Here is a 13,071-nt window from a genome sequence, read left to right as displayed (position 1 = left end):
CTTTAGACCAAGCTCTCATCCCTCTCTCTTATGAAGCTTCTTTGCCTGTCATAATTCTTATGACTCCTCCTTCAATTCATGTACTAGAAAAACATGTGCCAAATGTATCATGGTCATTAAGAACATGGACTTGGTTTGAATCCAAACACTAGTGCTTCTTAATTTTATCAATTCAGGTGATGTAGTTGAGTTATTTGGCTTCCCTATTTCTCAGTTTCCTCTTCTGTAATGAATAACAGAAATTATTTTTAAGGTGTTTGAGGCTTATATGAGATGACTGATGTAACCTGTAGGAAAAAAATGCCTGGCATTGTATACCTAATACATGATAGTTATTATTATTTATTTTTACCACCATAGCCCCCAAAACCTTGACTCTGGTTTCTGGGAATGAAGTAAAGCAAGTAACTAATAACTTTTATGAGTGTACAGCACCCGGTATACTGAAAGCACTCCCTAAAACTAATTCAACATTATTAATAAATATGCACTTGAAAATGGATATGCTACCATGTGTGAATGGTTGAATTTGAAACTTACTTCTGCTATTTGATAATTCTTGGCTAATTAGTCCTTAGCCATGTGTGTTGGTATAGGGCACACACACATGAATTTGTCAGAGCATAGTAGAATAGCTTTGAGCACTTACCAAAGATGAAGTACTGTGCTAAGCGTTATTTTTTCCCCTAAAGTTTTTATTCAAAAATATTCAAACTTACAGAAAAGTTGAAAGAACACTAATACCAGCATCCATACACTTTTCACCTAGCTTCCCCAAACATTAAAATTTTGCCGCATTTGCACATTCGTGCCACTTTCATCTCTGTGTCTCTCTCTCTCTCTCTCCTATCTCCCCCATCCCCCTTCCTTCTGGTGTAAAAGCTTTTTTTTTTCCCCTGAACTTTTTGAAAATAAGTTGTAGACATACTGATAATTTAAACCTAAAGACCTTCTGTTCATATCTTTAAGAACAGAGATATTATCCTACGTATAACCATAACACCAAAGCCATGCATAAGAATGTAAATATGAATTCAATCAGAAATCTCCAATATATGGTCTGTCTTAATCCCTACTGTGTCTTTTGTAGCAGCATCTGTTTTTTTATGTCTATTCAGGATTCAAGGAGTGCCCACATGTTGGATTTGATGGCCATATCCTTTAGTCTGTTTTAACTAGAAAATCCCTGCCCCCCAACCCATCACTTTCATATGGTTTTCATTACTAACTTTTTAAAAGAGTACCAGCCAGTTGTTAAGCAAAATGTTCCATATTTCTTTAGACTTTTTTGTTAATTTCTTTATTGTTGGAATACTTTGGCAGAAAACCTCATGGGTGATGTTTGTCTTCTTCAGTGTATGCCACTAGGAGGCACATGATGTTATTGGGGAGGTTCAACCCCATTGCTGGCTAAAACACTTGTGCCAGTTCTCTGTATGGTAAAGGTGATTTATAATCAGTGAGTTGCCTGTGGGGTTATATGCAGATGCTGTGTGAATACCCAGTTCCCCAACATTTCCTCCCAGTCTGGGAATGACCCCAACCCATATGCTATTACACTGGAATTTGTAAAATGTTTTACTAATCCTATAATTCCTTCTGCATTTTCAGCTGTCATTCTGCATTCTTCTCTACAGAAGAGCTTTTTTTTCCCCCCAGAAAAGCTTTTTATTCCTTGCCCTGTCTAACCTCTCTTGTGTTGCTCTAGACTCATAAGTTACTTAATTTTAAAATGTTACTATTATCACTATATATTTTTTGGTATTCAAGTTGCCCCAAATATAGCTAGTCATGGTCCCACTAATTCTGCTTCTATGTCTTTCTTACCTATCTCCATTAATCTTGGAGTACTTCCTTGTTTTCTAGCACCAGATGTTACCTTGAATTTGCCTTGCTTACATCTAAACTCAGCTGTTTTCCCAAAGAAGCAAAAGACACATTTTGTAGTAAATGGTATTTGGAAATTGGGATCTAGGTTTTAGGTTTGCTTATTACTTCTAGTTCATTGCAGTGGACAGAACTTGAAAATGTGTGTATGTGTGTGCATGTGTTTACACATATACTTAAATTATTTCTTATGGTTATTTCTAATGTTAATGGAACATTGTTGGATTTTTCCTCATCATTCTCTTTTCCATATATCTCTCTCTTCTCTCAGAGTAACAACCTGTCTCAACAATACCAATATATTTACTCATTTGTTCTACCTGATAATATGCACAAAATAGTTTCAGAGTCACATCAACTATATCACTACCAATAACAAAGTAAAGCATAACATTTACTGAATTTTAACTTCAGTTCTTAGATTATATTCTACCAAGGTGTATGGCTAGACAGAATACCTCATTAAAAAGTCACTTGAATTAATATTTCCTTATTTGCCATTTTAAAAATCTATTTAATATACAGTTAGGCTTTTTGTTTCTGCTTAATATTCAGTTTTAGGGGCATATGGGTGGCTCAGTTGCTTAAGCATCCGACTCTTGGTTTTGGCTCAAGTCATGATCCTGACAGCAAGCCCTGCGGAGGGCACACTTTGTGCTGAGTGGGGAGTCTGCTTGGGATTCTCTTTCTCCGCCTCTCCCCCAACTAATGCAGCCTCTCTCTCATTCTCTAAAATAAATAAAACTTTAGAAAATTATTCCAATTTAGTGTTTGTCTCTTTTTATCCTTTTCATTTAATTATATATTTCATTAATGACTTTGCAGAATATTTACATGTTACAAAACCTAAATATAGATATTATATATGCTTCTATTTGTATACTTACATAATATATACTTTTATATTTATATTATATATAATATGGTTGACCAAAGATTTCTTACTCTCTCTATGGCATTCACCCTCTTCTTACCCATCTTCTCTTGGTTATTGGTTTTATTGGTTTACCCTTCCTGTGTGTGTTTTTTATTGCTCTGTATTCGTGCATACAATGTAGCAGAGTCTTTTTTACCTTAATGACTTGATCATGTCATTTACAGTACTTTGTGGAACACATTATAAATCCGTTTAGAAAGGTCTTGTGTGGTCCTTATTATGTATGCATAGTATTTCATTGTGCCAATTAACTATGCTTTGTTCATTCAGAAACCTCTTGGTGGATATTTGATTCTTTCCCTTTTTTTAGATATATGTATTTGAAAGAGAGAAAAAGAAAGTGAGCATGGGAGGGGAGGGGCAGAGGAAGAAAGAGAGGAAGAGGGAGAATTCCAGTCAGACTCTGCACAGATTGTGGAGCCCAAAACAGGGTTTGATCTCATGACGGCGAGATCCTGACCCCAGCCAAAACCAAAAGTTGGATGCCAAACCAACTGAGCCACCCCAGGCACCCCTGAATTTCTTCTTCAATATGCTGCTTTTGCAATAGATATTCTGGGCTACAGAGCAGAATTTTAAGTACATATCTAAACATACTTTCCCATCCTTTATCACTTTCCTGTTGATTTCAGGAGATCTCACTAGAATCAGTGAAATCCTGGCAATCTGTTGGATGTTTAGTTTCATGGTAAGTGAATGCCCACTCTGGGTCAAGTGTTCAGCATACAAAGATTTACAGGATTGTCTTTTGCCTTGTAGAGCTTATGGTTTAACGGGGAGATTGAAGTAAACAAGTTGTTATCATGGTTCTTGAGCAAGACCAGAGCTGGATGTTGGGGGAGTTAGAAGACGCTTCCCACTGCAGAAGACACTGGTGCTCTGGCAATATCATCCATACTGTGATGAGCTCCAAAGCAGAGATGTCTGCTGAAAGAAAGATGAATCATTCCATGCTCCTCTTTGAGTGTCTTTTTATCAATCACTTCTAAAACCAGAATATAAGATCCGTGAAACGAAATGTTCTGCAGTCAGAGATTTATTGTGGCCTTGTCTTTCTTTGTGTCCTTGTAAAAGGAGATATAAATGTTTCCCTTGGATAGTCCTTCTCAGGATTATGGAAAGGCCTTTACAGTCAGCTCTCTCCCATCTAGACCCCTGAAATCGATCTTGGCTACTTTAGCTCTTCTTAACAAAGGAATGGAAACTACTTATTCTGTACTTGTGTCCCAGATAATGAACTATCCTGTCTCAATATTTATCTCATTTAATACACATGATTAAGTGTGAGGTAGAGATCACATCTTGCTTGTATTTTGAGAAAACAGAGGTTCAGAGAGGTTGAAGAGCGTGTTCAGCATCACTCATCTAGGAAGTCCTAGATGTGGGAACTAGGTTAGGTCTGTATGAGTCCCAGCTTTTTCGTCAGAATGTACCAAAACAGTACCTGCTACAAAGGTACTCCTAAAGACTTCATAAATACTCCTAACAGCAACCAAACCCTGACCACAAACCCCATAGCCCTGTTCCCTTTAGTGATTTTGGTGTGGAGTCCCCTTTCTTCCCTCCTCTGCCCAGAAGGCAGGCACACCTGGCTTGTTCACACCTACCCTTAAGCCCCACAGTGTTTGGGTCTGGGTTTCCATGTGAACTTCTTTTCCAGAACCACCCAAGAATGCCCTGAGCTCCGGGTCCAGTGTCATTTAACCTTATACACTTCGTCATAACTTCCCAGTCCCTAATATAATGTTCTGCACACTCCACACATCTAATACATTCTCCTTGAATAAGCCAATGAATAACAAACCATCAAGTATGGTACAATGTGCGTGGAGTCTGGTCTAAACCTCCTGCCACCCTCCCCCCCCCCCCCGCCCGACCATAAAACAGATTTCCCAGGTCTCTGTGATCATACCACCTATTTTAAAGCAAGGCAAGAGAAAAATAACCCCCAAAAAGGTACATAAAAAGTAAAGGCTCCAGCGAAGTAGGAGAATAAATCACAGTCAAGTATGTTGTCTGGAAATCATAAAGCGTGGCCCGCGCAGGCAGGTGGAGGAGCGGTAATGGCCAGAAGCAGGCCCCAACACCCGCGCGCCCCTTGAGCTGCGGTGTCTGCGTTCCAGCTAATGCATCGCGCAGGGCCCCTAGCAGGGGCCATAAACCGGTAATGCGCTCCCCCCCAGCAGCAGAAGGTGAGAGCTGAAAGCGGCCACATCTGCAGTGGTTTGTTTTAGCGCCGCACAGATGTATTCTAGCACAGGCTGCTGATGGATGCACCTGGGAGGAAAACAGCTCCTGTGAGAATTTGAAGCCCTTTAAAGGGGTTGGAAATTGTTTTACACCAATTGTCCCACTTCCCTTTGCCGGCTGAGGAGAACGTGGCATTGACCCCCTCAGCACAGGTTCCCATAACTGTTTCTGTTAATGAAATGATCCTTCCCTATGCTCCCTGAGTGGCTACATCAGGGGGGTTAATGGCAGTGGACTTTGGTTTTCTTTCCGGTACCCAGACTGTGTGCTCAACATTCCCGTGTGTTTTATTTCATTCTCACATCATCCTTGCACAGTGGATTAAACCCAGTTTATAGGTGAGAAAACTGAGGCTTGGGGAGGTGAAATGTCTCTGCAAGTATTCAGCAATGTGAGCTGGTAGTGTCCACTGAGCCTGCAGATCCTGGTGCACTCACTTTTCTTCCTTGCATCTGCCTCCCTTAACCAGAGAAGTCCTTGCCAACCTGATATTTACTCAGCAGTCATTGCCTGTGATTTAAGTGGAGAGATAAGGTACAAACATATGAAAAATTAAATAACTATCAATGCAAAATGACAGGAGATGTCACTAGGCTGTACATACGTAGATGGCAAATGAGTGGTACAGGCAGTGGTTTGAGGATTATTTAAGCTGTCTTTACCCTTGGCACAGAAAATTCACTTTGTCAACATAGATAACTGTACCAAAAGTGACCCCAGGGATCTTAATATAGACTTGCTTTATTACAATAGGATCGTAAGTGAATTGGCACACTTTTCAAAGGACTATAAGCAGCTCCCCACAGTGATTTAAGTTCAATTAAGCTGGGTATTGACAATCTGTAGACTTCCCTTCCTCCCACGCTTTGTGATAGAAAAATTTCACATTTTCTTTTGGCCCTTGCAAAGAGATAGATATGTGTGTAGAATGAGGTCGTATTAATCAGAGTTATTTCTTGTCTTGCTCTCCTTGTTTACTATCCTTTCATTTGTTCTTTCTTCTGAGTGGTGATCTCCATGGTGACAAATAGAATAGCTTATATCATCTCTAATTACTGCTATTATTAATAATAATAATGATCATCATCATCATAATAGCAATCCGGTAAAATGAGAGAAAAAATTTTGAAAGAAAATTAAATTGTGGCTCTGTGTGTAAACAGTTTACAGTTTCTGAAATGAGAGCAGGAGAAACCAGAGGCCACATAGAAACACAAAATGAGGGTCCATAGAGGGCTTTCTGGGGTGATAACTGGAAAAGATTTTACAACAGAGATGAAGATATAGAAAGTTCTAGAGCATCCTATCATTACTACTGTGCTAGCACTTTGTGCAACCTCTTTTTCTTTTCTTTTGTTTTGATATTGCTGGTGATCATACTAAATGTGTGTGTGTGTGTGTGTGTGTGTGTGTGTTGATCTTATAATGAAACTTCCTTTTACATTTGGATCACTATACATGCATAGAAGAGCTGCTTTGACAATGCTAGAAGAAATAACCTAGAAGAAAACAAACAGTGGTGATTAACTAATCTTGTCACTTGACAATGATTTCCTGAAGTCCTAGAAAGTGCTCGATGGCAGCCTAAGCTCTGGAGGTCTGAGGATGAAAGACTTTTGTAGACCTGTCCATTCTCAAGGAAAACATTGTGGTCTTTCCTGGGCAAGCTCCTATAACATCCATTCCCAACCCTGCCCCCACCAGGTCTCTGGGGCAGTCTCACTTACTTTTACTTATTAATTTTTTAGTTTTATTTATTTATTTGAGAGAGAGAGAGTGCATAAGCAGGGTGAGGGGGCAAAGGGAGAAGAAGCAGGCTCTCCACTGAGTAGGAACCTCGAAGTGGGGCTTGATCCTGGGACCCTGGGATCATGATATGAGCTGAAGACAGATGCCCAACTGACTGAGACACCCAGGCACCCCAAACCTTATTTACTTTTAATCTCAAGAGTACTTATGATAGCCTGAGATATTTGTCATTCTTCTGTACACAATTTTCCCCCCAAACAATGGCAAGCTTTTAGAGAGTTAAGCAGTACATCATCCTTCTGGGCAGGTATCCCTGTGGCTGGCTCAGTAGTAACTGGGCACATATTTGAACATAAGAATGAAGGATATACTTCATATTCTGGGAGATCTCTTAGCTTTATGGGAAGATGGATTTCAAACCTAAATTCACAATGTAGTGTAAGAAATGCTTTGGTTGCCTCTGTAAAATACATTGTTATGTCTGTGAAATGATGCTTTAGAATTTTATCGCATATGCTTCTTGATGTCCATGGCTTGTATAATGTATAATGTATAATGGTAGCAAATAGCAGGTGAGGGTCTTTGTAATGTCTTGCCAGTACATCAAGCATCCTTAAACAACATCCCTCCATTTCTTCAAAGTTCTAGTAATTAAAACAGCACAGTACTTCCATAAAAAAAAAATAGACATATACACCAACAGAACAGAATGAGGAACCCAGAATTACACTCCCATAGGTGCATTCAATTAGTATTTGAAAAGGGAGCTAGGAACATTCATTGGGAAAGGATAGTATCTTCAACAAATGGTGCTGGAAAAACAGGATAGTCACATGCAAAAAAAAAAAAAAAAAAAAAAAAAAAAGCCCTATTTATACTACTCACAAAAATTAACTCTAAATAAATTAAAAATTTAAACATAAGACCTGATACCATAAAAATCCTAAAAAATATAAGGAAGTTGCTCCTTGACATTGGTCTTGGCAACAATTTTAGGACACCAAAAGTACAAACACAAAGAATAAAAATCAACAAGTGGGACTACATCAAACACAACAAAGCAAGCCATCAAAAAAATAAAAATGGAACCTATGAAATGGGAGAAAATATTTGCAAACTATGTATCAGATTGAAAAACAAATACATAATTACTGTTACTTTAAGATCTTTAGTGAATTGAGTAAATCCTGCTGCCAGTTCAAAAGTCTCCAAATGTAGTTCTCCCACAAACAGAGAATTTGTCTTGGATAATTTAATACATATATTCCTTTGAACAAGTTAGAAAGATGGGGCTATGCTTCTCATCATTGGACTGAATGGCAATACACAGTAAGAAATAATAAAGAATGACCTGAGTTAGCAAAAAAGTAATAGCAGAAGCAGTGTTTTTCTAGGTTTCTGGGATCATGAGGACTAACCAACATATTTAATTGACAAGATGTCAGTAAGTGAAAGGGATACAAATAAATATAGAGACACATGAAAAATTCCAAAGTGAAAAGATAATTGAAAAAGAAGGTAATAACTAATTAGACACAGTAACAGCTATGTTACAAGAAATTGCGGCCCCTCCCACTTGTTAACTTCATTTGCTGGATGAGCTCCCCACCCTCAATTCTCTAAGAAACAAAGTTGGGGTCCTCAGTCTCATGTTATAGAAAAGTTTTAATGCATAGATTCTTTATTTATTTATTTATTTATTTGCATGTCAGAAAGCCTATTATATGTCCATGTGAAACATGGTGCTGAATCATTGTATTATCATGGATAAAAAGATTGATATTAATATCCCATTTTCCAAAGTGGAAATTTCAGAAGTTAATGACTTGCCCAAATCCTCACTGGTGACATGTAGCAGAACAGTTTCCAAAGGCAGGCAGGTCTCTAAAGCCAGGTTTTCTCATGGCACCTTGAAGCACTAAAAGCACCTCCAGAGATGAGAATATATGCCCTGTAGTAAAAGGTCCGGTCTAGGGGCAGACCAGCAGAAGGTGGTGCTTGGAGCCTGGAGGGTTTTATGATGTTCTCCTAATCATAGCATTTAGATAATCTACTCCTCCACCCCTGAGTATAACTGGACTTTCTTAGGTTAAAGGCAAATCTCCAAAGGTTTCCTTGTGTGAGGAGAGTTCAGGTTCATAGAACTTCACGAAGAGTCCATTTCCTGTTCCAGGTCTCTTGAAACTGGTGTGTTTTCCTCATGGATCTGCAGAGAAATGGTCAGCTTCAGTGTGTCTCTACCCCCTTCTTGAAATGACTCCTGTGTCTTCCTTTATATTCTGGGAAAGATTTCTGTTAACAAAAACTATAGTTCTCACTATAGTTATATAGAGGCCATCTCCTCCTTGAAGTTATTGTTAAAAATAGCAGCATTTGATATCTGCAGGATCTTTGGAACAGAGATGATATACCTTTTGTATAATAAGCATATACAGATTACTGTGGAAGGTTTAATAATTTAGTTAATAATGGGCTTTCTCACACAAACCCCCTCACTTAATCTTTACAACTCTCCTGTAGAGCTTGTATCATTTCTGCTTTCTAGATACTGCTGGAAGTAATTAGAGAAGTAATGATTTGACCAAGGCTGCTTGAGGTGGCACAGAAATCCAGATCTTCTCACTGCAGAGCCCAGTCTGTGTCCGTAAATATCCATGCACCCATTGACTTAATTGACTATCTTTAACATTTAGCTTCATGGGTTCAATTTCAGTTAAAGTACGTATACGTTCATGAGTGGATTCCCACCAACATCTATCTAAAAGACTGTTCAAAATGAGTATTACTTGTTTGAAAATCCTTAGAGCTAAACTTCACATACACATTCCCTAGCTAAAACCCCATGTCCCTATCTTAGACCAGACATCAAGAGCATCAGGCACCAAAGCCAACTTACATGAGTGGCATCGACCTCTAGTCTTTTTATATTTTGTCAGAGTGCAGAACTTAATCTGTACCTGCTATCACTGAAACTGTGAGAAGGAAAAAAAAAAAAAAGGCAAAAGGAAATAGTATCCAATTACCTCCTTCTTTCCAATCTTTCTTCTGCTATCTCCCAAGAGGAAAAAATAGTCTGAGGACAAAGGGCATCTTTGAAAGGAAAGCCAGCTAAGAGGCCTAGGTTTCATGTAATCATCTCTCCTCTTGTTACTCATACTGTGTTTTTAGGGCTTGTGAATCATGGAGAGCACTTCAGAGCTCTTAATTGTTCCTTTGCATCTTCTGTATATTTGCATATATCAAAAAGTGCCAATACTTTAGTTGTTAGAACTTCCATTCACCCTCAGGTTCCAGAAGGCAGGGCTGGCAACATTAGTGGCTTTAAAATGAAAGGTTGTCTCTCCTATACATTTTCCTATTCCATCTTGCTAAAGATAGAATATGATTCTGGAAATATGAGTCAGTGAGTAAATGAATAAGCAAATCAATGAATGAATGTATGAATAAGTAGATGAATGGATATATGGATATAAGAATCTGTGTGTATTTGTAAGGAAATCTAAATTCATATGATTTAATGATGCTATTTGGACCACTTCTGGCATCAGACTGGACACAATGCGACTGGGGACAAGTTTATTTTCTCTCTCTAAGGCTTCATATGTCTATACCACTATGTGTATATGTGTATGTCTGTGTCTTTATCTATTAGCCATATCTGTTTATATGTGTGTGTATATGTATGTATGTGTGTGTGTGTGGATACACATATATCTACATTGAATATATATGTGTGTGTGTGTGTATGTGTGTATATATATATATATATATATCTCTACATTGACATCTACAATGGAGGATTGTTATCTGTACCAGATATAAGGTATATAAAATGACCTCACATGAAACAGTAACACAGCATCTATACATTAGACTGGGTGGTTCTGCTTTTCTTCTACAGACCATGGGCATTTCAAAACTGTCACTCTTTATTTCTCTTTCTATGCTATTGTGTTATTAAATAATTACTTTTCTCTGATAATTTATCAGATTTTTTCTATATTTTGGAGTAACAGGTTAATTATTGCCAATTAGAATTTATGTCCTTTTATTACTTTCAAAGTCAGAACTTTCAGTCTGATTCGTTTTTCAGACTTTATAGAAAATGTAATTCTGCCTCCATTAAACATTGTAGACATGTTATCACTGGACTGGTTTTAAGAAATAGTCTGAAGATGAATCAGAATGCTTGAACAGTTTACTATTTTTGCTGCAAGAAATATTTCCTTTTCTGGAGTTGGAAAATTCTTTAGAGATAATGGAAACGAAGCTTTCTTTCTCTCCTCTTTCTTTCTAGTACAGTGAAACAGAAGTGCAAGCAATGATGTTACTTCTCCCAAGTCACATACAGAGTTAGGGTAGAGAAAGTATTAAAACTGGGGATCTAGCTTGCCTGCGCTTTTCCTTTTTACCTAAATCTGCCGACAGCTGTGATCCTGCTTCTTAGTGGTACTAATTAATGATAGTTATTTTTAGTGCGGGCAGTCATCACTATGGTCTAATAGAAATGTGTTGGGTCATTTCTTTACTTCCTAGACCTTGGTTTCCTCCTTTATAAAGACTAGGAGGGTAGAGTAGGAGGGAAACCACATGATAGCTATGTTAAGTTATTTTTCAGCCCTGAGAATCTATGAAGAGTAATGGTGTTATTATGTGGGTAAGATTCTCGGATGACAAAAGCTTTTCGAGTCTTCCTATTTCCTCCTTTATTTGTGAGCATGTTCAGAATGAAATTCTATGTCCAATTGCAGTAAAGGCTTTAGTCTAGGTTATTAGTACAGAATGTCTGATAGAACTCAGACAGATCTATCTCTTAGTATAGAATATATACCAGATATAAGGTATATAGGCTGATAGATCTCAGCCTTGCAACTTCATCTGTTTGCTTGTTATTCCATAGAAATAGCCCTGCGGCCGGGACGGCCACCTTTTTCTTCTTCTTCTTTTATTTTTATAATAAAACTGAGCCCTAGAAAAGTGAAGGGGTTTGTCCAGGCTTCTTGTTGGCAGAGAGAGTTTTCAAATACACATCTCTCAAGCTGTAAAACTCTAATTTCTCTTCTCTCTCTTCGCCTTACATTCCTACCTGTAGCAGGTGAAGTGTGACCTCCAAATGTGTCGTGAAGGTCCTCACCTCTGCATGTTATTTTATTGTAAACCTCTTAAAATAATTTTTTGGCAAAGAGAGGACGCATAGAGAATTAAAAAAAAAAAAAAGAACTTCAGTTAAGTGCCTTGTATGTATAGTGTGGATCATACAATCTCATCATTGTTAATTAGGTGTATTTTACAGGTACTTTCTATACGGAGATCTTTCTGTGCACAGGAAATATTCGATGTGATACTTGTGTTTCTATGAGATAGTTATCTGTGCTAGTGTTTGTCTCATGGGGGAGTGTGTGTCAGGAGCTGGAAGCATGAGTTTTGCAGTCAGACACCCTGGTTTCCTGCTCTTGCTTGGTCACTTGCACAAGGGTAAGCTGCTCAACCCTGCTCATTCACTTTTCTTTCATTTCTAATATGGCATTTCTAACTTCTTCAGATTTAGGTAATGTCTGTTTAAAATGATATGATGGGAATTAAATGCTTAGCATAAAGTGTTCCACAAATTTAGTTCTTATAATTACTAACCCCCGTATTAACTCTGGGAGGAACTTTATGAGAAACAGAAATTCTCTGTCATTTTTATCTGCGTAAGTGGAGCATTCAGGCGGATTGATTGCCCCATGTTCAGCCAAGCGTCACATTGCTTATGAGATCCTCTTCTGGACCCTCCCTCCCCCGGCTTTATTGGGTTATATAAGCATGGTCCTCTTTTGACCTTCCCTTCTAATGTTTCCTTCCTTATGTTTTCTGGACAGAGGACAAGATTTGGACATCAGTGCAGCACAATAACACAGAGCTGACGCATGTGCGGGGTGCAGACCCTGAGAAGCCCTACACCATGGCTTTGGATTATGGTGGCAGCATGGAGCAGCTGGAAGCCATGATTGACAGCTCAGAGCACTGTGAGCAGGAGGTGGCCTACCATTGCAGAAGGTCCCGCCTGCTCAACACACCAGGTAAGGCTCAGCCCCTCTCCTCTGTGTGAACCATGCAGGATGACCACAGACAGGCCTGGAAAACATGGAATGTCAAGGATGGGGCGTCTGCAGTGACGGCTGTTCACTGCGCAGTTGAAAGAAATAAAGTCAGGAAAAGACTGGGGATGGACTCATCCCCGCTCTGATTCCCAAGTGTGACCTAAG

At 38.6% G+C, this 13,071-nt stretch overlaps 1 protein-coding gene across 1 annotated transcript in view; it reads left to right on the top strand.

Annotated features, from left to right (window-relative positions):
• The window catches only part of CNTNAP5 (contactin associated protein family member 5), an 828,648-nt gene that overhangs the window by 552,083 nt on the left and 263,494 nt on the right, over window positions 1–13,071 (top strand). Inside the window, exon 13 of the mRNA XM_045066473.1 lies at window positions 12,685–12,885. Coding sequence (XP_044922408.1) covers window positions 12,685–12,885 — 201 coding nt within the window. The remainder of the gene's footprint in view (window positions 1–12,684; window positions 12,886–13,071) is intronic.

The sequence above is a fragment of the Mustela putorius genome, unplaced genomic scaffold (assembly GCF_011764305.1).
Source record: "Mustela putorius furo isolate JIRA1106 unplaced genomic scaffold, ASM1176430v1.1 tig00003867_pilon_pilon_pilon, whole genome shotgun sequence".
Taxonomy (NCBI): Eukaryota; Metazoa; Chordata; class Mammalia; order Carnivora; family Mustelidae; genus Mustela; species Mustela putorius.
Note: the sequence above shows the minus strand (reverse complement) of the source record. Positions and strands in the feature narration are given on the sequence as shown.